Source organism: Chiloscyllium plagiosum, unplaced genomic scaffold (assembly GCF_037043375.1).
Source record: "Chiloscyllium plagiosum isolate Xiang-an unplaced genomic scaffold, Cpla_swu_hap1 HiC_scaffold_27, whole genome shotgun sequence".
Classification (NCBI taxonomy): domain Eukaryota; kingdom Metazoa; phylum Chordata; class Chondrichthyes; order Orectolobiformes; family Hemiscylliidae; genus Chiloscyllium; species Chiloscyllium plagiosum.
In genome coordinates this window covers 51379732-51404365 of record NW_028270165.1, presented here as the reverse complement: position 1 = coordinate 51404365, position 24634 = coordinate 51379732, and the positions used below count along the sequence as shown (strand labels likewise).

Here is a 24634-nt window from a genome sequence, read left to right as displayed (position 1 = left end):
ATGATTAGGGGGTTAGATAGGGTTGACAGTGTGAACCTTTTCCCGCGTATGGAGTCGGGTAATACAAAGGGGCATAGCTTTAAATTAAGGGGGGGTAGATATAGGACTGAAGTTAGGGGTAGGTTCTTCACTCAGCGAGTCGTAAGTTCATGGAATGCCCTGCCAGTAGCAGTGGTGGACTCTCCCTCTTTATGGGCATTTAAGCGGGCATTGGATAGGTATATGGAGGATAGTGGGTTAGTATAGGTTAGGTGGGCTTGGATCGGTGCAACATCGAGGGCCAAAGGGCCTGTACTGCGCTGTATTCTTCTATGTTCTATGTTCTAATACTACAAAATGGCCTGTGAACCATACTGCTGAACATACTGCTGATTCGCAGAATTAACTTGCAGTTCAAAGATAAGAGGACAATAGAATTTTCATAAGATGAATACTGACACATTATTTGACCATTTGAACTAATCTTGAACTAGTACATGGCATGACAATTTATGTAAATTAGATATCCTTCTTAAAGAAAATATCATTGGATTAACTTGCTGTAAATCATGTCACCTTATTATATGTGATTGGTCTTTCTCGTAATTAAGACTATTATTTCTTAAAAACCTTATAAATAATGTGCAATTTTCAAATGTAATTGCGCAACTTCATCACGGAACACAGAAGCTTCAATCTCTGTGTTGCTGGATAGAATTGCGTTAAGATACCTTAATTCAATAAACTAATGAACCTTGCTTTTCGAATACACCGCATTTGTCGATTCCTTTGACCGATCTCGAACCAAGAGGCCCCTCTTGAGGAGACGCAGATCATCATTTTGGTGCCGTGACACGTTTCGGCTCGGACAGATTGTGAACAGCAGTGTACGAGTTAAATATCCTTCACTATTGAGTGTAGAGGAATTCGGCCTGCCAGACGTGATTATTTTTAGAACGTTTGGTTTTCCTGTCAGTCAAGTCGTGTCTAACGTGACCAGTCCAGCCCGAAAGGATCGGTCTTAGCAATGGTTGAGTCTGGGGGACTTGTTAAATGTTTAAAAAGGGGGGAGAGATTAATTGAAGTTGAGGGTGCTTTGGTACTTACGGACAGTGGTCTTCGAAAATTGCTGAACTCTGAGGGGAGGGTTAAAACCTGAATTCCCAAGCTTTATTAATTTTTGGTTTTTTTAAAAAAAATCTTTCTCCCGAGCTTCGTTGCTTTCAGAAGTAAAACAAAATCAATCTCCAGAGATTGGTTATTTTCTGGTGTTATCTTTTTAATAGAAAAAAAATCGATCGCTTAAAATTCATTTATTTTCGGTTCGGGTTGTGTTAACTTTGTTAGTTTTCGGTTTAAAAAAACTCCGATTGCCTAAACTTTGTTTATTTTCGGGTTCGTTTCATTTGAACTTCGTTATTTTTCGGGTTGTTGCTTCGTTTATTTTGGGGTCGCGACATTTAAACGTCGTTACTTTTCGGTTTAAAGAAACTCCGATTACCTTCGTTAATTTTCGAGTTCGCGTCGTTAAACTTCGTTACTTTTCGGGTTTTAAAAAAACTCCGATTGCCTTGATTTAGAGATGCCGCTGTCGGACTGGGGTGTACAAAGTTAAAAAATCACACAACACCAGGTTGTAGTCCAACAGGTTTAATTGGAAGCACACTAGCTTTCGGAGCGACGCTCCTTCATCAGGTGATAGTGGAGGGCTCGATCGTAACACAGAATTTATCGCAAAAATTTGCAGTGTGATGTAACTGAAATTATACATTGAAAAATTGATTGTCTGTTAAGCCTTTCGTCTGTCAGAATACAGTGATAGTTTCACTTCTTTCATGTGTAAATCACAAAACCCTTTTTTTAGAAGTTGCATTCTCGGGTTAGCTGTTAACAGTGGTGATAGCTAGACAATATTTTGAAGGAGTTAGCCCCTTGTGTTCTCTGTCTATGACCTGATGTTTAGATTGCTTCTAATCTAAAAAGTGATATAACAGAGTTTTACATAAATTCATGCAGTTTTTGAGCTCAGAGTTCTACATGAATGTATGCAGTTTTTGAGCAAAGTGCAATGTATTCTGCAAGTACAAATTCACCACACAAAATATATGTGTGCATGTGGGTCTTTGTCTGTCCGTGTGTGTCTGTCTGTCTGGGTTGGGAGTTGTGAGTGTGAGAATGTGTGTGTGTGTGCATGTAGTGAGTGCAGAGTGTCTTAAGTCTGTGAGGAGGTGCATGTGAGAGTGTGGGAGTGTGTGTGTCCATATGAGTGTGTGTGGGCATCTGTGTGCGCCTCTGTGTGTACCTGTGTCCGTGTGTGTTTGTGTAGGAATATATGTGTGTGTGTGTGTCGTGCAATGGTGATCACCTGTAATGTGACATGAACCCAAGGTCCCGGTTGAGGCCCTCCCTATGGGTACCGAACTTAGCAATCAGCCTCTGCTCGGCCACTTTCCTCTGCTGCCTTTCCCGAAGTCCACCTTGGAGGATGGTCACCCGAAGGTCCGAGGCTGAATGTCCTGGACCACTGAAGTGTTCCCCAACTGGGAGGGAACCCTCCTGTCTGTTGATTGTTGTGCGGTGCCCATTCATCCGTTGTCGTAGCCTTTGCTCGGTTTCCCCAATGTACCATGCCTCCGGGCATCCTTGCCTGCAACATATAAGATAGACAACGTTTGCTGAGTCACATGAGTACCTGCCATGTACAAGGTGGGAGGTGTTCCAACGCATAATAGTGGTATCTATGTCCACAATCTGACACGTCTTGCAGTGTCCACCGTGACAGGGTTGCATGGAGTTGTCCTGAGAGCCGGGCAGTTTGCTACGAATAATGATCTGTTTGAGGTTTAGCAGTTGTTTAAAGGCAAGTAGTGGAGGTGTGGGGAAGGTCTTGGTGAGGTGCTCATCCTCATTGATAATGTGTTGCAGGTCATGAAGAACATGGCGTAATTTTTCAGCCCCTGGGAAGTACAGAACAACGAAGGGTACCCTGTCAGTTGCAGCATGTGTCTGTCTCCTGAGGAGGTCATTACGGTTCCTTGCTGTGCCACAGACTCTCCTACCCTGGGGAAAAGACTTTAAGTACTCACCCTATCCATGCCCAGGGTAAATATTCTCAGCCTATTCAGCCTCTCCATGTAGCTGAAACCCTCAAAATCTGGCAACAGCCTTGTCAATCTTTCGAAGTATCACACATATTTCCTACAGCAGAGAGACCAGAACTGAACACAGTATTCCACAACTTATCCTCCCAACTCCTGTACTCTCTGCTCTGACCAATAAAGGCCAGCATACCAAACGCCTTCTTCACTATCCTGCCTACCTGCGACTCCAATTTCAAGGAACTATGAACCTGCAGTCCAAGGTCTCTTTGCTCTACAACACTCGCCTTAACTGTCAGTCCTGTCTGGATTCACTTCTCCTTATCAACAGCTCAAGGCCAGGAGCCTGGAACATTTGAGGTCCTTTTCATGTATGGAGTTGTTTTTCTTATTCCTTGACTGTTGATATGGTAGTTTACTGGCCTTGTAAGTCTGCTGTTAGGTCGGTTTAACTTTACATTTTTTTCTGCCTGTCTGCAAAGTCAGGCCCTTACTTCTTTGTTTCCCTGTGCTTTTATAGATTTCACAATAAATGTTAATTTTCCATTACACCAGCTGGGTACCTTTTAAATGCTGTAATTGTACCAGCCGCCACCACTTCCTCTGGCAGCTCATTCCTTACACGCACCATCCTCTGAATATAGGAGTTGCCCCTTATGTTCATTTTAAATCTCACCCTCACCCTGAAGCTATGACCCATCCAGGGAAAAGATCTTGTCTATTTACCCTATCCATGTCCCTCCTGATTTTATAAAAGTTTGTAGGGTCACCTCTCAGCCTCTGGTGCTCGAGAGAAAATGGCCCCAGCCTGTTCAGCTCAAACCCTGACAACATCCCTGTCAATCTTTTCCGAACACTTTCAAGTTTCACAACATCCTTCCTCTAGCAGAGAGACCAGAACTGCATACAATATTCCAAAAGTGGCCTAACCAATGTCTGGTGCAGCTACAACATAAATTCAACTCTGGGAAAGAATGGAGGGGCAAACCAAAGTTTTGCGGGTCAGCTTGGCCATCAGGGCGGGGGGATGGGAATGAGGGAAGGAAGCTGAATGTGCTGGAGCCAAGGCGCAGGAAAAACAGAGGATGCAAAACCGGCGTGAAGCTGCAATGAGGAATGTTGCATGTGATGTACTTGCACCTGTTGCAGTTACTTGTGGGAATCAGCTGCATTTTAAAAATAAAAACAGAAAACCTAGCTACCCCTGACACAAAACTACGTGGAAGCCATTTTGTCACGAAGCAATGTTTGCAGTAAAATGTAGCCTGTTAACATAATGCTGTCTGAGCCCTGGCTAAGGAATTCTGTTTTGATAGCCTGACCTTGCAGCTGCAGGCTGTCTCTGCTCCTCGGGCCATTAGACTGTGCTGCTTCATAGAATGATGGATTGGTTCTCTCTGTCCATTATCGGTAATTCGAGCCTAGCTGAACCTGCAGCATAAGATAACATTCAGATTTGTAGACATTAAGAAACGTAGGTCTGGACAACGTTTGTGAAACTTACGACTGCCCCTCAGTTGCGTAATTAATGGAGATTGTGCTTGTGATTTACCATAAAACTTGTAACATTCTGTATTACATTAGAATACGTCAGACTTTGTTTGACTCCCCATGGCAATGAATAAAGCTAGTTAATTGCTCAAGGTCTCCTCTCCTGACTACTTTGCTTTAAACGATTTGACACACGAGTTACTTTGCCCCAACAGTACTAATACATCGAAGGGAGAGAGAATTCCTCAAGTAGGGCACTCTCAGAATCTGGGACAGCCCTATTTCTGGTTTACTTCTTAATGAACAAACATTAAGCATTTATTTATTTCTGATTTTGTTTCATTTTTCTTGTTTGATTCCCTGCTGTGACTACACTCTGTGTCTGGATGGGTGACAGGCTGAGATTGTAGGTTTGCTTTCGATTGACTGAATGTTTACTTGTTCTGGAAGCTGTAAAAGAGGCGTGAAAGCTTCAGCAGAAGTCCAGCAAAGCTGAGGACAGACCGACATCTTACTCTGTGGGAACAGCGAGTTCAGAGGACAGAGAAATCAGGCCCTGAAACCCGAGCTGACACCAGACTACCATGTGCTCAGTGCTTTGATGAGCAATGCCAACCCTCTGCCTTTACCTCGCTTCCCATCTGACTCCCCCCTCAATATTCAGGATCCAATCCTTACCATCTTGAAGCCATGTCTCTGTAAGGAGTCTCAGACCATAATTATTCACTTCCAATGTGTGCAGTTAATTCATTCCCTTTTGTTACAATGCGGCACACATTCAGACACACCATGTATCGTTTCAGTTTTTGTGACATTAGTATCCAGTTTCGATTGTTGGTCCATTGGTGACGCTGTTGCTTGGTGACGGTGAGGCTCCCCCGGCCCCGCCCATCCCCCCGTGCAGACGTCACGTGGGGGCGAAGGCGGTTGGGAGGAGAAGTCGCTCGAGCGAGGTAGCGGCGGGAGGGCGGCCGTTAGGAAAATGGCGCCGTGCGGCCCGAGGCAGACACCTGTCACTAACCTTGTACTTGTGCTTTTTACCGTCACTGATTTTTTCACCCTTGCGGACTAATCTAATTTATAGATTAAGGTGTAGGTTGTGGTGGATTGGCCTTACTAAATTACCCATAGTGCCCCGGGATGGGCAGGTTGTGGTAGATAATTTAGCATGACCAATCCATAGTGCCCCGGGATGGGCAGGTTATGGTGGATAATTTAGCATGACCAATCCATAGTGCCCTGGGATGTGCAGGTTAGGGTGGATGACCATGGGAAATACAGGGTAAAAACAAGGACTGCAGATGCTGGAAACCAGATTCTTGATTAGAGTGGTGCTGGAAAAGCACAGCAGTGCAGGCAGCATCCAAGGAGCAGGAAAATGGACGTTTCAGGCAAATGCCCTTCATCAGGAATAGAGGCAGAGTGCGTGCAGGGTGGAGAGACAATTGAGAGGAGGGTGGGGGTGGGGAGAAAGTAGCATAGAGTACAAGGTGAATGGGGGTGGGGATGGAGGGGATAGGTCAGGGAGGATGTGGGGGGAAGGTAGCAAAGAGTATGATGGGTGAATGGGGATGGGGATGAAGGTGATAGGTCAGAGAGAAGGGTGGAGTGCATAGGTGGAAAGGAAGATAGGCAGGTAGGACAAGTCATGGGGACAGTGCTGAGCTGGAAGTTTGGAGCTGGGGTGAGGTGGGGGAAGGGGAAATACAGAGTGAGGGGATGGATATGGGTGGGACACTCTTCAGAGGGCCAGTGTGGAATAGATAGGCTGAATGGCCTGTTTCCACATTGTTGGGATTCTATTGACTCTCCCCAAAAAGGAGCATTTTATCGGCATCTATCTTATCAAGCCCTTTTCAGAATTCTATTGGTTTCAATAAGATCACCTCCAGTTCATAGAGGTATACAGCACAGAAACAGACCCTTCGGTCCAACGCGTCCATGCCGACCAGGATTCCCAAACTAAACCAGTCCCACTTGCCTGCATTTGGCCCATATTCCTCTAAACGTTTCTATTCATGTACCCATCTGAATGTCGTAACTGTAATGTTGTAAATGTTGTAATGTCGTTTAAATGTTGTAACTGTACCTGCATCTCCCACTTCCTCAGCAAGTTCATTCCACACACAAACCACCCTCTGTCAAAACAGTGCCCCTCCGGTTCCTTTTAAATCTCTCTCCTCTCACCTTGAAAGAATATGCCCCCTAGTTTTGAGCTCCCCTGCACGAAGGGAGAGCCCTTTGCTATTCACCGAACTTCACTCCTCAGGATTTTATAAATCTCGATGAGGTCACCCCTCAACCTCCTTGTGCTCAGTGAAAGATGTCCCGCCCTCTCCTTATAACTCAAACCTTCCAGTTCTGGCAACGTCCTAGTAAATCTTTACCGAACCCTCTCTAATAGTCTTCTTCGTATTACAGGGCCACCCGAACTGTACCCAGTACTCTAAACCACCCTGTCTACCAGTGATACAACTTTCAAAGAACTACGTACCTAAACCCCACCTCCCCATATCTCGGGTTTGGAGAGATACGGGCCGGGTGCTGGCAGGTGGGACTAGATTGGGTTGGGATATCTGGTCGGCGTGGATAGGTTGGACCGAAGGGTCTGTTTCCATGCTGTATATCTCTATGACTCTATGTCTCTCTCTTTTACAACATGACCCATGGTCCTACAATTAACTGTACACATCCTGCCCTTTCTTGTTTTAGTAAAACGTAAAGCACACATACTCCCACACTCTCACAGACTTATACTCCAACACACTTTCACTTTACTAAGCATGCACACACTCTTACACGCACACTCACGCACAAACTCACATGCACACAATCACAGCAATCTAGGTTTGTTCAATATATCCTATCAGTTGCATGACACGGTGATCTTTTGCTATAAAATGTAATGTCTTTGATCCTGCTTCACAGCTATCCAATGAAGGAGCAGCACTCCAAAAGCTGGTGCTTTCAAATAAACCTGGTGTTGTGAGAGTTTTTAAATTTTATCCACCCCAGTCCAAAACTGGCACCTCCACATCGAGTGAACACAGCCCAAACGTCCCAGTGCTGCCAGGAAACTTTACAATGCTGATGAAATGACGCAATACCTGCACTCCTGAAAAATTTACAATTTCTAACGATACTGGCTACTCATTCACTGCTCGATCTGAAACACAACATTGGAAACTCAGTAAGTTCAGGTAACCTTTATTGCGATCCAGCTCTGTTACAGCTTCAGATCCCCCCAGCAAAAAAGGCAGAGAAAATGTAGCTACTTTTCAAACAGCTCAAGACCGAAGTACGCACACATCCCCCCACAACTACACTTTCCTTACTATTGGTCACCACCAAGTTGTCCCTTTGTAATTGGATCCTTGGTACAGCCTTAACCTGTGGGAAGTATTGCCTCACTCAGTAATTTCAACCCGTATCCTGTATTCCAAGTAAGTTGGATGGGCAGTGTCGAGTCAACCACACTGCTGTGGGTCTGCAGTCACATGTAGGCCAGCCTGGGTAAAGAATGCAGCTGGAACAACTGAGTGAATCCTTTCCCACAACAGCAGTTTCCTCCCCTAAAAAGGATGTGAGTGAATCAGATGGGGGTTTTCTCCACCCACCCCCACCCCAACAAAAAATGGTTTCATCATTAGATTCTGAACTCCAGTTTCTGACCAAATTCCAATTCCGCCATCTGCCGCGGTCGGATTCGAACCCAGCAGCCCCGAAACTGGTTTGACAGTCCAGTCGATAATGACACTCGGCCGTCGCCGCTTCAGTACGTCCACAGTTGGGAGGAGCAGGTGAACGGCCTCTCCCTGGTGTGGAGACACTGGTGGGTCAGCAGCTTAAATCGAGCAGGTGAACCCCGTCCTGCACTCGGGGCCCCTGAAGGGCCTCTTCCCCCTAGTGGAGCCGCTAGTGCCTCTGAACCCCTCCCCAACACTCTGAGCAGCTGAAAGGCTTCTCCCCCGTGTGGATCTGCCGGTGGGTTAGCAGGGTGGAGGCCTGGGTAAAGGTCTTCCCGCACTCGGGGCAGCTGAAGGGCCTCTCCCCCGTGTGGATCTGCCGGTGCCTCAGCAGGGCAGAGGCCTGGGTAAAGGCCTTCCTGCACTGGGGGCAGCTGAATGGCCTCTCCCCCGTGTGGACCCGCCGGTGCGTCAGTAGGTTGGAGGAATTGCTAAAGGCCTTCCCGCACTCTGTGCAGGGGAACGGCCTCTCCCCCAAGTGGATCCGCCGGTGCCTCAGTAGGGTGGAGGCCTGGGTAAAGGCCTTCCTGCACTGGGGGCAGCTGAACGGCCTCTCCCCCATGTGGACCTGCTGGTGGGTCAGTAGGTTGGAGGAATTGCTGAAGGCCTTCCCGCACTCGGAGCAGCTGAAGGGCCTCTCCCCCGTGTGGACCCGCTGGTGGGTCAGCAGGTTGGAGGAATTACTGAAGGCCTTCTTGCACTCGGGGCAGCTGAAGGGCCTCTCCCCGGTGTGGACTCGCCGGTGGGTCAGCAGGGCTGAGGAATCACGAAAAGCCTTCCCACACACGGGGCAGTTGAAGGGCCTCTCCCCCGTGTGGATCCGCCGGTGGGTCAGCAGGGCTGAGGAATCACGAAAAGCCTTCCCGCACAGAGGGCAGATGAAGGGCCTCTCCCCCGTGTGAATCCGCCGGTGGGTCTGAAGGTTGGAGGAATTGCTGAAGGCCTTCTCGCAGTCGGGGCAGTTGAAGGGCCTCTCCCCCGTGTGGATCCGCCGGTGCCTCAGCAGGGTGGAGGAATTACTGAAGGCCTTCCTGCACTCGGGGCAGCTGAAGGGCCTCTCCCCTGTGTGGATCCGCCGGTGGGTCAGCAGGGCAGAGGAATCACGAAAAGCCTTCCCGCAATCGGGACAGCTGAAGGGCCTCTCACCCGTGTGGACTCGCTGGTGGGTCAGCAGGTTGGAGGAATCGCTGAAGCCTTTCCCGCAGACATAGCAGAAGAACGGCTTCTCCCCGGTGTGGCTGCGCCGATGAGTCTCCAGGACAGACGGGACATGGAAACCTTTTCCACAGTCGCCACACTTCCACGGTTTCTCTACGAGGCAGGATTCCTCGGGTTTCTCCATGGCCAACGCTTCAGCCACACACAAACGCGTGTGGAGCCCCTCCCCACCGTGAATTTCTTTTTCCAGGCCGTATAACTGCTTCAGGCTCCACACTCAGTGCACTGCAACAGTAGGGTCTCTCATCCAGTCCCACTGATGCTGAAAACGTACTCAAACCGGAACCAAAAAGCTTTGCTCCTTCTCACAGAATCATAGTTGGAAAATTGTTGTCGTCCCGATGGAGTCAGTGACTGTCAGACATTGATGTCAAAGTGAGGATTGCAGACAATGGAGAGCCCTTCATCTGTTGATTTTGAAACTTCTGTCTTCAGATCGTGCAATACTCTGTTAAAAAGAGATTACAAAAGTCATCATTGTCAGTGCAGGGTAGAAATTCAGAACAAGGAATTCTACTTTCTGTGGAATATTCTTTTCTTTTGTTATTCCACAAAATTGAAAGCACCATCCCACTCTCTCTCTCCCCCGTCTGTTCTCACTCCGCTCTAACTAATTCCCCTGAAGATGCTGATTCAGGATCTTACAGGGGCAGAAAAGCAAAATAGTCAAGACTAACGTCAAGATAAATCCACCTGAAAGTGAATATCTTTCACAACACTGGGATACTGCTGAGAGCGAGCAGGTCTGCCCCTCAGGTCCCTATTAAATCATTCCCCTCTCAGCTCAAATTTAGATTTAGATTAGATTACAGTGTGGAAACAGGCCCTTCGGCCCAACAAGTCCACACCGACCTGCCGAAGCGAAACCCACCCATACCCCTACATTTACCCCTTACCTAACACTACAGGCAATTTAGCATGGCCAATTCACCTGACCTGCACATCTTTGGACTGTGGGAGGAAACCGGAGCACCCGGAGGAAACCCACGCAGACACGGGGAGAACATGCAAACTCCACACAGTCAGTCGCCTGAGGCGGGAATTGAACCCGGGTCTCTGTCGCTGTGAGGCAGCAGTGCTAACCACTGTGCCACCATGCCGCCCACAAATATATGCCCTCTAGTTCTGGACTCCCAAACACAGGGGAAAAGACCTTGGATATTCACCCAATCCATGCCCCTTATGAACATCCATCAGACAATAGACAATAGGTGCAGAAGTAGGCCATTCTGCCCTTCGAGCCAGCACCATCATGGCTGATCATCCGCAATCAGTATCCTGTTCCTGCCTTATCCCCATAACCTTGGATTCCACTATCCTTAAGAGCTCTATCCAACTCTTTCTTGAAAGTATCCAGAGACTTGGCCTCCACAGCCTTCTGGGGCAGAGCATTCCATACACCCACCACTCTCTGGGTGAAGAAGTTTCTCTTCAACTCCGTTCTAAGTGGCCTACCCCTTGTTTTTAAACTGTGTCCTCTGGTTCAGGACTCACCCATCAGCGGAAACATGCTTCCTATCTCCAGAGTGTCCAATCCTTTAATAATCTTGTACATCTCAATCAGATCCCCTCTCAGCCTTCCAAACTCAAGCGTACACAAGCCCAGTCGCTACAATCTTTCAGCGTAAGATAGTCCCGCCATTCTGGGAATTGACCTCGTGAACCTATGCTGCATTCCCTCAATAGCCAGAATGTCTTTCCTCAAATTTGGAGACCAAAACTGCGCACAATATTCCAGGTGCAGTCTCACCTGTACAGCTGCAGAAGGACCTCTTTGTTTCTATACTCAATTCCTCTTGTTATGAAGGCCAGCATGCTATTAGCTTACTTCACTGCCTGCTGTACCTGCATGCTTACTTTCATTGACTGATGTACAAGTACACCTAGATCTCCTTTACCTAACTTGACTCCATTTAGGTAGTAATCTGCCTTCCTGTACTTGCCACCACAGTGGATAACTACACATTTATCCACATTAAACACCATCTGCCCTGCATCCGTCCACCCACCTAGCCTATCCAGGTCACCCTGTATTCTCCTAACATCCTCCTCATATTTCACCCTGCCACCCAGCTTTGTGTCATCAGCAAATTTGCTAATATTACTTTTAATACCTTCATCTATATCATTAATGTACATTGTAAAAAGCTGCAGTCCCAGCACTGATCCCTGCGGCACACCACTGGTCACTGCCTGCCATTATTCTTACTTTCATTATCACTATTCTTTGTTTCCTGTCAGCCAACCAATTTTCAATCCATGTCAGTATTTTGCCCTTAATACCATGTGCCCTAATTTTGCTCACTAACCTCCTATGTGGGACTTTGTCAAAGACTTTCTGAAAGTCCAGGTATACTACATCCACTTGATCTCCCTTGTCCGTCTTCAGAGTTACATCCTCAAAAAATTCCAGAAGATTAGTCAAGCATGATTTCTCCTTCATAAATCCACACCAACTCTGACCTATCCTGTTACTGCTATCCAGATGTGTTGTAATTTCATCCTTTATAATTGACTTCAGCATTTTTCCCACCACTGAGGTCAGACTAACTGGTCTATAATTCTGTTTTCTCTCTCCCTCCCTTCTTAAAAAGTGGGACAACATTAGCCACCCTCCAATCTGCAGGAACTGATCCTGAATTTATAGAACATTGGAAAATGATCACTAATGCATCCACGATTTCTCCCAGTCTACCTGCATGTTGAAATCCCCCATAACAACTGTACTAATATCTTTGCGACAGGCCAATTTCAGCTCCTTATTCAACTTACACACTACATCCAGGCTACTGTTTGGGGGCCTGTAGATAACTCCCATTAGGGTCTTTCTCCCCTTAGAATTTCTCAGTTCTCGCCATACTGACTCTACATCCCCTGATTCTAGGTCCCCCCATGCAAGGGACTGAATATCATTCCTTACCAACAGGGCTACCCCACCCCCTCTGCCAGTTAGTCTGTCCTTATGATAGCACGTATACTCTTGAATATTCATTTCCCAGGCTCTGTCCACTTGAAGCCACATCTCAGTTATCCCCACATCATCGTAACTGCCAATTTCCAAATGAGCTTCAAGCTCATCCACCTTATTTCTAATGCTTCATGCATTCATATTTAATATTTTTAATTTGTTACTCCCCTCACCCTTCCTATCAATCCCTATTTCACTTGACCTTACGGCATGATTCTTTTCTTTTGAGTTTTCTGCTCCATTGATTCCATTGTCTTTCTTGACTTCTCTTGTTCTAACTTTCTTCTTAAACTTCCAGTTTGTCCCCTCTACCCCCCCCCCCCCCAATTTAAACGCAGCTGTGTTGCAGTGGCAAACCTACCTGCCAGAATGCTGGTCCCCCACCTATTAAGTTGCAACCCGTCCCTCTTGTATAATTTATCCTTACCATTAAACATCAGCCTCTCATGCTCCAGGGAAAATATCTCTGGCCTATTCAGCCTCCCCCTGTAGCTCAAACCCTCCAACCTGGCAACAGCCTTGTAAATCTTTTCCAACTCCTGTCAAAGTTTCACAACATCTTTCCTCTAGCAGAGAGACCAGAACTGAATGCAGTATTCCAAAAGTGGTCTCACCAATGTCCTGTACAGCTGCAACATGACCTCCCAACCCCTGTACTCAATGCCCTGATCAATAAAGAAAAGCATCCCAAACGCTTTCTTCACTATGTTCCTGAGACTCTGCTCTCAAGGAAGTATGAATCTACACTCCAAGATCTCTTCGTTCTACAACTTAACATTTGTATAAGTACGTGAATAGGAAAGGTTCGGAGGGATATGGCCCAATCTAGGTGGGACTAGCTTAGTTTCTGAATATAGTCAGCATGGACTAGTTGGACTGAAGGGTCTGTTTCTGTGCTGTCTGACTAACTATTCTGGACTGGTGTTGAAACCATTTTCTTGCCTTCCCCCACAAACATCCACTTCTTCGTTGTTCCAAAATCAGATGAGTTCAGCCTTGAATATATTCAATGACCCTCTAACTGCAGGGAGACATTCCTACTTCTGAACTCAATTCCTCTTGCTGATATACCACTTGCCTTGCTGATTGCTTGCTGCACCTGTCTGACAACTGGCAGTGACTGGTGTAGGAGGACGCTGAGGCCCCTTTGCACATCCACACATCATTCCTGATGAAGGGCTGGTACCTGAAACATCAACTCTCCTGCTCCTCGGATGCTGTCTGACCTGCGGTGCTTTTCCAGCACCACACTTTTCGACTCTGATCTACAGCATCGGAAATTTACCTCCTTTCTGCTTTTTTTTCCATAGCAAAGGCTGTAACTTTACATTGTGGCACTCCATTTGCCATGTGTTTGCCAACTGTGATCTTCTCTACATCGTGGAGACTGAGCATAAACTTGGGGAATGGTTCGCCGAGCATCACAGCTGGGTCCGCAGAAGCCGACTGAACCTCCCAGTCACCACCCATTTTAATTCCCCTTCCCAATATGATCATCTTTGGCCTCTTCCATTGCCACAACAAAGCAAACTGCAAATTGGAGGAACAACACCTCATCTTGTGCCTGGGCAGCCTGCAGCCCTGAGGATCAACATTGAGTTCTCCAATTTCAAATCACCTCCCTTCACCACTCTGGAAAAAGGGGGTGAGAAAAGTGAGTAGCGTGCTCAGAGATGTTGGACAGGGGAAGGGCATTGCAGTGTGGGGTGAAGCTCAATCTTCATTCAGAGAGAGAGAGGGGAGCAATAGCAGCTTCAGAAGCTCATGGTCCAACTTCTGCATTTAGACAATGGGGGGGGGGGTCTGACAGGCAGGGGGACAATTCCAACTCTGGACTCCTCCCGTGGGTTAAACTTGTATGTCTGATGATCTTGCTCTATGGGTTATTGACTGTGTACATTGTACAACTCACGGTGGTGCCTGTTCAGTCGCCGACTTTCTCCTGATGGCTTGGTGGCATCCCCGCCTCCAACAACGAGGTCAAAGGGTTAGCGGCCGGTGTCTTATTTGTCAGGAATAAAACCCTTGAAAAGGCTTGCCTTGCACTCCGGGTAGAACTCCCTTGGCGGAGGGTCCCTTTGAGACACTTCAACTGGACTTCATTGAGTTGCAGAAATGTCAGTGCTATAAATATGTTTAGCTTATTGTTGATGTTTTTTCTAAGTGGATTGAAGCCTACCCTTCCCCTAACACTGCTGCTGAGACTATGGTGAAGATTTTGCTGAAGGAAATTATTCCCTGCTTTGGTATACCTGCGTGCATTAGCTTGGACAATGGATCGCACTTTGTTGGTAATAGTAATGAAGAACTCTTGATGAAGTACAGATTTGAGACGGCCCAAGGAATTCCTTATGAACTCAACTTGTAAGCCTCTCTTAGTTCATCCCGGAGATCGTACCTTTTAGTTTAATTTTAATCATCCCCTTCATGTAACAGTGATGCTATTAGTACAACTTAACACTGATACCTATAAGCCAGGCTCACTGGATTCTAATAACCCAGGAGAGTAGGACATTGTTCTCCCTTCAAGAGCCCTGGCAGGCTACTCTGTTGTACTATCACAAACAGACTACCTTTATAGCTGAAAAAGTGTTGCTGGAAAAGCGCAGCAGGTTAGGCAGCATCCAAGGAGCAGGAGAATCGATGTTTCGGGCATGAGCTCCTGCTCCTTGGATGCAGCCTGACATCCTGCGCTTTTCCAGCAACACATTTTCAGCTCTGATCTCCAGTCCTCACTTTCTCCTCGAAGACTACCTTTATACACAAGTTTACAAAGGCTATACTGTCACAAACACAAAAAGTTAACAAAAGCACTGCATGTTCTGAACTAGACAGATAATAGTGAAGGACAATAATTCAAGGGAGAAGTCAATTTGTAGCGAGTTTCATTTTGAGGTCAGAATCAAACATTGTTATTAATTTCACAAAGGAACAGCCATGAATGTTATCACTTGGTGTCCTGTTTATACAGATTCACCGATGTTCAGGCAAATGTTCTTAATTGTCTTACTCTCCCTGTCTATTTCTATTGTGCAGCAAATGTGTTATATAATTCAAAATTAAACATTTTAGTCAAAATGTTTAAGGATAGGTTTTCCTCCTGCCACCTGTTTGCTGAAGTCCTGAACTGCAGGGTCGTATGAGAATTGCTTTAATGGAACCAGCTATGGGTGTGCATGTTCCACATAACATCTCCTGCCTATTTGAGACTTGTCTCACCCACTCCTGTAAGACAAAGGGGCCATATACCTCCTGCAGGTTCGGTGGGTTAGCCATGGGAAATGCAGGGTTATAGTTTCATAGTAATAGAAGCAGGAATAGGCATTTGGCCCTTCCAGCCTGCTCCACCATTCATTAAGATCAGGGCTGATCTATCCATTATCTGAGCTCCTCCTCCCTGCATTGTCCCAGCTACCCTTAATTCCCAGACTCAACAGAGACACTCGGCCTTGCAGCTGTACTGCTACCTGATGAACAAATTCTTTCCTTGCATGGGAATATCCTTCTCTTTGCAAGGACCTATTGTACACATTAGCTACTGACCAACACTGTCCAGACACTACGTCGCTGGGCAAAGTGACTTCGTTGCTCAATATCCTGCAATTACCAGTTTGCTAAGTGTTAAATGACTGTACCCTATATAATCACATAACTCTCTGTTTCTCATCGGAGTGACTTGTGAGTATTAGGTCGACTTGGCTCTCCCCGTGAGCTCCCGAATAAACAGTCAATAACTCAAGGTTTGTGTGTCATGATTACTTATCCAATACTTATTGGACTACTACGAGCAAATCACCCACAGCATAATCCACTTCCATCCCCAACATGGATCAAGACACCATCCTTTTTTGCCAGACAAGTAAATGTGTCAAGCTCAGGAAACCAAGCCTGACAAACATTAATAGACACAGATCTAAACCAACCTTTTCCAGAGTCTGTCCCTTCACCTCGATTGACTTTCTTTTTCCCTCAGCTCCTACAAACCAACAGCTGAACCCAAGGATGAGAAAAGAAATGGGAAAGGGGACGAGAAAAGAGAGTGCGGTACTCCCAGATGTTAAACAGAGGAAAGAAGTTGCAGTCTGGACTGAAGCTCAATCTTCATTCAGAGAGAGAGGAGCAACAACAACTTCAGAAGCTCATGGTCGAACTTCCACATTCAGCCAATGGCGGGGGTTTAATTGGCAGGAGGACCAGACTCCTTCCGGTCCTCCTGGGATTCCCAAAGGTTGGTCGCACCGTCCATCAGAACGACGAGGAGCGGGGCCCCATTCCGATCTCACACATGCGCACCATGAACATTGCCCACAGCCGATAGAGCAGTATCTTGGTCGCATGGGATTTTGGGTAGTACATCAGCCATGAAAGAGATGAAATCAAGAGTCCCACATGCCTTCTTAACCGTCCTTTTTCATGTGTTCCTGACGTACACGCCAGGAGCCAATCTTTAATCGATTTTCAATTGATCCACTGAGTGAAACACTACAGGTGTTTAACTCGAAACTCTATTTCCAATTCAGTGTCAGTGTATCGCTCTTTATCCGTCCTCAAGTAAGGACCAAATCAAAGCCCGACGTCTGATCCACCTGAACGTCGATTTTTTTTTAGTTTGCAGATTCCAACCATTTATTAAAAGTTATTCATAGTACATGAGCATTGCTGGCTGGCTAGCATTTAGTTCCGCTTGAAAAGGTAATGCTGACCTGCCTTCTTCAACTGCTGTGGTCCACACGCTGTACGGTGACACATAATGTCCTTACGGAGGGTATTCCAGGATTTAGACCCAGAAACACTGAAGGAACAGCAATATATTTACAAGTCAAGATGATGAGTGGCTTGGAGGGGTACCTGCAAGAAGTTGTGTTCCCAAGTATCTGTTGCCTGATCCTTCTAGATGGAAGTGGTTGTTGGTTTGGAAGGTATTTTTTAAGGATCTTTGGTGAATTTCAGTGTTGTGTCTTGTAGATCATACACACTACTGCTTCTGAACAGTGGGGCAGAGGGAGTGGATGTATGTGGAGATGGTGCCAATCAAGCAGGCGACTTTGTCCTGGATGGTATCAAGCTTTTTGAATGTTGTTGAAGCTGCCCCCATCCAAGCTGGTGGGAGAGTATTCCATTACACTGCTGACTTGTGCCTTGTAGAAGATGGGCAGGGTTTGGGGAGTTTCTCGCCTCAATATTCCTGACCTGTTGCCAGCTCTTTGTTGCCATTGTGTCTGTTGTTAGTCAAGTTGAGTTTCTGGTCAATGGTAAACCCCAAAAATGTTGATAGTGGGGTGTTTAGTGACAGTAACACTGTTGAATATCACGGGCCGTGGTCAGGTTATCTCTTTTGGGGATGAGTCATTGTTTGGCATTGGCATGGCATACATGTTACTTGCCACTCATCAGCCCATTGGATATTGTTAAGATCTTGTTGCATTTCAAACTGAACTGCTTCAGTTTGTGAGGAATTGTGAACCGTGCTGAACATTGTGCAATTATTGGCGAATATTTCCACCTCTGACCTTATGATGGAGGAAGGTCATTGATGAAGATGGTTGAGCCTAAGACACTACCCTATGAATTCCTGCAGAGACGTCCTGGAACTGAGATGACTGACCTCCAACAACCACAGCCATCTCTCTATGTGCCAGGTATACCTTAACAATTAAGATACACAACAATTATTTTAAAACAAATTGAAGGAATACATACGAGACACCCCTCTTCCGGGAGACTCCAGTGAAAGGTTGTTTCTGGAACAGAAAAACTAAGTGTTGACTGTCATCAACCTTTTTGATGTTGGCCAGCCACAGCTCCCCCTGTCTATTCCCCCCCATCACCCACAGCTCCCACTGTCTATTCTCCCCCGCCATCCACAGCGCCCCTTGTCCATTCTCTCTCCATCTGCAGCTTCTTGTCCATTCTCCCTCTATACTCCAAACACCCTGTCCATTCTCTCTCACGTAACTCTCTGCAACCCTGTCATTTCATTCCTCACCCTCTGCCTTCTGACCAGTCTTTCTACACACCCTCTGCCCCCATCTATTCTCTCTCACCACACCCTCTGTCCCATTTCTATTCTTCCAGGCCCCCACCATCTCCTCTCCATCCATTCTCTCTCCCTCCCCCCACCATCTGCCACCCCCGCCCCTTCTCTCTCCCCTGTTGTGGGGAAAAACACCAGGCTCGGATTCAGAATTGAGGTTCAATGACAGAGTTTATTGCACGAGAAAATACCGGGGCTCCGGGGAGAGAAAGACACCCAACAGCACAGTGTCAGCTGCAAGACTTCTCTCGACCCGGAGCACAGGTCAAGAAACTTTTATACATCTTGTGATACAATCGGTCAGGGATGAGATTATTGTCTTTGCAACATGATTTGTTTATGGTAATCATTGTAGAATCGTTGATAGTTTCGGTACAGTCTTTGTCAGTTCAGGCACAGCCTTTGTTAATTTCCGCACAGTCGTTGTCAGTTTCAGTGCAGACATTGTCCATTTCAATGTCTGCATGGAAATCCATTGTTGTAGTAATGGGCGCTAATTGCTCTTCCTGAGAAGGAGGATTCTTGCACCCCTGGCTATTAGCATTTGGTATTGAGTCTGTATCAAGCTGTTAGCACTTCTATAATGGGTGTTGGCCGGACCCACACACTTCGGCGGGCAGTGTTCATTACTCATGAGTATTCTCTCCCCCACCCGCCTTAAACTAATCACCTGGGTTGTGAGTCCATTGTGCTGGCATTCTGGTGGCCCCAGGCAGTGTCTGTATCAGCTCTGCTGTTTCTCTCCGTATTGTGATCCGGTGGCCATCTTGTGTGTCAAGTTGACCAACTGATGGCTCAGTGGTCATCTTGTGTATCCGTGTGCCTAGTATCACCCTGCCCTGTGCCATCTCCCACTTCTCCGCCACGCCCAAACTCTCTCCCCCGCCCAATCTCTCTATCAACCCCACTTATTCTCTCTCTCTCTCTGTTCCCCTCCCCACAGTTTCTCTCTACCCCCTCCATTTTCTCCCTCTCTGTCCTCCATCCATTCTGTCTCTTTTCTCCACAGCCCCCACCACACCCGTCCTTTCTCATGCCTCGAACCAGCTTTGACCGCTGTATTAAGCCCTTCAAAAGGACACACACACACACACACACACAGAAAATGGATGGTGATGACTCTACCTGGGAGTTGGGAGTGGTGAGAAATGGCTGATCTTCAAAATTGAGAATACCTAAAATGATATCTTCAGAAACATCGTTAAAGTCCGAAAGCACGTTTAAGTTTTTCAAAGAGCTGCTGAAATCTTTCTAAAACTTTCACTGAAATAAGCACAGTCAGGCCACAGCTCAGGAGAGGCTGGGAGGTGTGAATGGGCGAAAGTGAGGACTGCAGGTGCTGGAGATTAGAGTGGTGCTGGAAAAGCACAGCAGGTCAGGCAGCATTCAAGGCTTTTGTCTGAAACGTCGATTTTCCTGCTCCCTTGGATGCTGCCTGACCTGCTGTGCATTTCCAGCACCACTCTGATCTTGACTGTAAAGGGTGAATGGTTAAGTTGTTCCAACTATCTAGAAATAGCGTCACAGAGCACAGAAACATACCCTTTGGTCTATGCCGACCAGATATCCTGAATTAATCTCGTGACCCATTTGCCAGTATTTGCCCCTTATCCCTCTGAATCTGTCCGATTCATATCCCCATCCAGATGCATTTTAAATACTATCATTGTACTAGCCTCCACCACGTCCTGTGGCTGATACGCACCACCGTCTGTTCAAAAAGGTTACCCCTCAGAAACCTTTCCCCTCTCACCCTAAATCCATGCCCTCCAGTTCTGGACTCACCCCCCAACGTGGTGAAAAGACATACAAAAGTTGAGCATCCAGATAGAATGCAAAAGCAATGAAGTGTCGAACCACAGCGAAAAAACAAATTGTAGCTCGACCCCTTTTTTGTCCTATTGGCATTTGGACTCTTAAAATCTGACAGGAACAGCAGCATCCCCAATGATCATACTGCGCATGTTTTCCAGTGTCAGTAACGCAGTGCACATGCCCACCAGTGTCAGCCAAATTCACGGCATGCTCATCGCGTTCCGCAAAAAAAGGCCCGCGACCTTCCTTTGATGGCCCAACAGGAAACCCTGGAGGACCGGGAGGATACTGGTCCTCCTGCCAATCAGAGCCACAGCATTGTCTGAATGCGAAAGTTGGACCATGAGTTTTTGAAGCTGCTACTCCTGCTCCTCTCTTTCTGAATCAACATTGAGCTTCACCCAGACTGCAAATTCCTTCCTCTGTCTAAGATCTGTGAGTACGGCACTCTCTTTTCTCACCCCCTTTTCCATTTCTATTTCTTTCCGGAATTCAATTGTTGGCTTGCAGCAACTGAAAGGAAAGGGGGTGAACCCAGGGAGGGAACAGGCTCTGGAAACGTGGTTCAGGTCTGTGTCTCAATTGGCAAAATAGACAGGCAGGAGGATGGAAGGACACAGCAAACAAGGCAGCATCAGGAAGTGGAGAAGTCGATGTTTCGGGTGTAACCCTTCCTCAGGACTGGGGATGGGTGCTGGGGCCCGGGACGGGGGCTAAAGTGGGGATAAGTGAAGACAGGGAGAGGGTACGGCCTGATGAGTCAATGGGTGGAAGAAATCGGGTTAGTGAAAGGGAGAAGTGGAAATGAGGGGGACGGGGCTGAGAAGGGAGTCGGGGGATGGAAAGGGAGGTTATTTGAAATTGGAGAACTTGATGTTGAGTCCTACAGGCTGTAGGCTGCCCGGACGGAAGATGGGGTGTTGTTCCCCCAATTTGCAGGTTGGTTCGTTGTGGCAATAGAGGAAGGCTAAGATGTTCTTGTCAGAAAGGGAGTGGGAAGGGGAATTAAAATGAGTGGTGACTGGGAGGTCTGGTCAGCCTCTGCAGACCCAGCTGTGATGCTCGCCAATCTGTTCCCCAAGTTTACGCTCGGTCTTCCCAATGTAGAGAAGACCACAATTTACAAACATGTGGCAAATGCAGTATCTCAATGTGATGTTGTAGCCATTGCTGTGAAAAAAAAGCAGAAAGGAGATGTATTGTTTAAATGGTGATATATTGGGATGTGGAACAAGTGAGAACTGCAGATGCTGGAGATTAGAGTCAAAGTGTGGGGCTGGAAAAAGGCAGTAGGTCAGGCAGCATCCGAGGACCAGGAGAGTCGACATTTCGATCCCGAGTCCTTCATTAGGAATGATGTGTGGATGTGTAAAGGGGCCTCTGCATCCTTCTACACCAGTCACTGCCAGTTGTCAGACAGGTGCAGGTGAAGAGCTTTTGCCTGAAATGTCGATTTTTCCTGTTCCTCAGATGCTGCCTGATCGGCTGTGCTTTTCCAGCATCACTCTAATCTCGACTCTGATTTCCAGCATCTACAGTCCTCACTTTTGCCTGGACAGGTGCAGCAAGCAATCAGCAAGGCAAGGTGTATATTAACAAGAGGAATTGAGTTCAGAAGTGGGGATGTCTTCCTGCGTTAGGGGGTCATTGAACATTATTCAAGGCTGAGTTCATCTGATTTTTGAACATCAAAGATGGGGATGTTTCTGGGGGAAGGCAAGTAAATGATTTAACACCAGTATAGAACAGTTACAGAGTCAGACACCAACAGAACCAGACCCTTTAGTCAAACTAGTCTAAGGCCGACTATATTCACAAACTAAACTAATTCCACCTACCTGTGATTGGCACATATTCCTCCGAACCTTTCCTATTCATATACTTATCCAAATGTCTTTTCAATGTTGTTACTCAACCTGCATCCACATTCATTCCACGTACAAACCACTCTGTGTAAAAAGAAAAGTGCCCCCCACTGCCTTTTTAAAATCTTTTCTCCACTCACCTTCACATTTGCTGCCTAATCTTGAAACCCCCACCCCCACCTTAGGGAAAGGATACCCAGCGGTCACCTCATCTCTGCCCCACTTGATTTTATAAACCTCTGTCAGGTCACCTCAAGAACGTCTCCATCTCAATCTTAAATATCCTCAGTGACCTGGCCTCCACAGCCTTCTGTGGCAGTGAATTCCATAGATTCACCACTCTCTGGCTGAAGAGGTTTCTCCTTACCTCCATTCTGAAAGGTCTTCCCTTTACTCTAAGGCTGTGCCCACTGGTTCTAATCCCTCCAACCAATGGAAACACCTTTTCCAAATTCCACTCTGTCCAGGCTGTTCAGTATTCCTTGTTTCAATTAGGTTCCTCCCCCCCCACACACCAAAGGGCCTGTTTCCGTGCTGTATGACTCTAATCTTCTTCGATGAAAGCAGAAGTGTGATTGTGAAGGCTGGAGTTTCAGAGCAGCTTTCAAAGATGTTTTGCCCTTAATGGGAGCAGAAGTTACAATGAAATCTTGCATTTGTGAGACAGCAACTGAGTGAGTGAGTACATCTGAGGTTTTGGTAGAAAATGGGAATTCATTGCACTGTGGGGATGAAACTTTACCCTATCCAGTCATTTCTGCTGGTGAATGAAACCAGGCTCAAGATTAGGAGGAGTAAATTTAGGACAGAGATGAGGAGGAACTGCTTTTCCTGGAATGTTGTGAATCTATGGAATTCTCTGTCCAAGGAAGCAGTAGAGGCAGCTTCATTAAGTATATTCAAGACACAGTTGGATGGGTTTTTGCATGATAGGGGAATGAAGGGTAGTTGGGACAATGCAGGGAGGAGGAGCTGAGACAATGGATAGATCAGCCATAATCTTAATGCATGGTGGAGCAGGCTGGATGGGCCAAATAGCCTACTCCTGCTTCTATTACTCCGAAACTTTAACCCTGCATTTCCCATGGCTAACCCACCTAACCTGCACATCCCTGGACATTCTGGGCAATTTAGCATGGCCAATCCAAATCAAGGCCAGTGAGTAATGTAGTGATGTGGAAAATGAACATAAGAGAATGATAGAGAGGGACAAGGACAGTAAATGTACTAGCGATCAAAACTGGATACCAAACGTCACAAAAATTGAAACTAAAAATGGTGTGTCTGTATGTGTGCTGCGTTGTGACAAAAGTGAATGAATTGACTACACATATTGAAGTGAATAATTGCGATCTGACACTCCCTACAGAGACATGGCTTCAGGATGACAAGGATTGGATCCTGAATATTGAGGGTGTCCTCAAATGGGAAGCTAGGTAAAGGTGGAGGGTTGGCACTGCTAATCAAAGCACTGATCACAGGGTAGTCTGGTGTCAGCTCAGATTTCAGGTCCTGATTTCTTTGTCCTCTGTTGATCTCCCTGTTCCCTTCTGCACCTTCTGGAACAATAAAACATTCAGTCAATCAAGTCCCAGCTCACAATCTCCCAGCCTGTCAACCATCCAGGCACAGTGTAGTCACAGCAGGGAATCACACAAGAAAAATGATACCAAATTTGAAATAAATAGGTGCTTGTGTTTAATGTTTGTTCATTAGGAAGTAAACCAGAAATAGGGCTCTCCCAGGATTCTTATACTGCCCTATTTGAGGAATTCTCTTCCCCCTTATATCTAACTATTAGTACCCAGCTATGATTTACAACAATACTTACCCCAACAGAAGTAAGGCATCTGTTCTCAAATAGACAGAGACATACAGGATGGATATAGACATTTTCTCTCTCTCATGCGCGCACACACCACACACACACATTCACTCCCGTGGACTTGTTTGTGTATGTTTGCAGAATTATATTTTCAGAGCTGGGCTGAAATGTCACTTTTTGTTATAAAACTTTAAATTCTCTTGAGAAGGTGCCTTACAGGTAGTTCTGGGATTTGCATGTTAATGACCCAATCGAAAAGATGAAAGACTGAACAATCCAGGTTTGTTCAACATGTCATTTCAATGACATGGACACTGTCATTTCAGTGGCAGATCACTGTCATGTTTTTCCATAAATTCTATGTCTTATGACCTTATTCTCCACAACCACCTAATGAAGGAGCAGTGCTCCAAATGCTAGTGTTTTAAAAGAAACCTATTGGTCTCCAACCTGGTGTTGTATGATTTGTAACTTTATCCATTTTAGGGGGGATTTGCTATGCTAAATTATCCATAGTGTATAGGGATGTGCAGGTTAGGGTGGATTGGCGGTTCTAAATTACCCATAGTGCCCGGGGAGGGGGGTGGGCGTGGGG

At 46.4% G+C, this 24634-nt stretch overlaps 1 protein-coding gene across 1 annotated transcript; it reads right to left on the bottom strand.

Moving 5' to 3' along the window:
- Positions 1 to 7769: 7769 nt before the first annotated feature.
- LOC148144031 (uncharacterized) lies at positions 7770 to 16604 on the bottom strand. Its single transcript, XM_087974555.1, has 2 exons — positions 16424 to 16604; positions 7770 to 9980 (listed from the first exon to the last, which is right to left on the bottom strand). Exon 2 carries the CDS (start codon positions 9654 to 9656, stop codon positions 8484 to 8486), a length of 1173 nt encoding a protein of 390 aa, XP_087830681.1. The 5' UTR covers positions 9657 to 9980; positions 16424 to 16604; the 3' UTR covers positions 7770 to 8483.
- Positions 16605 to 24634: the final 8030 nt, after the last annotated feature.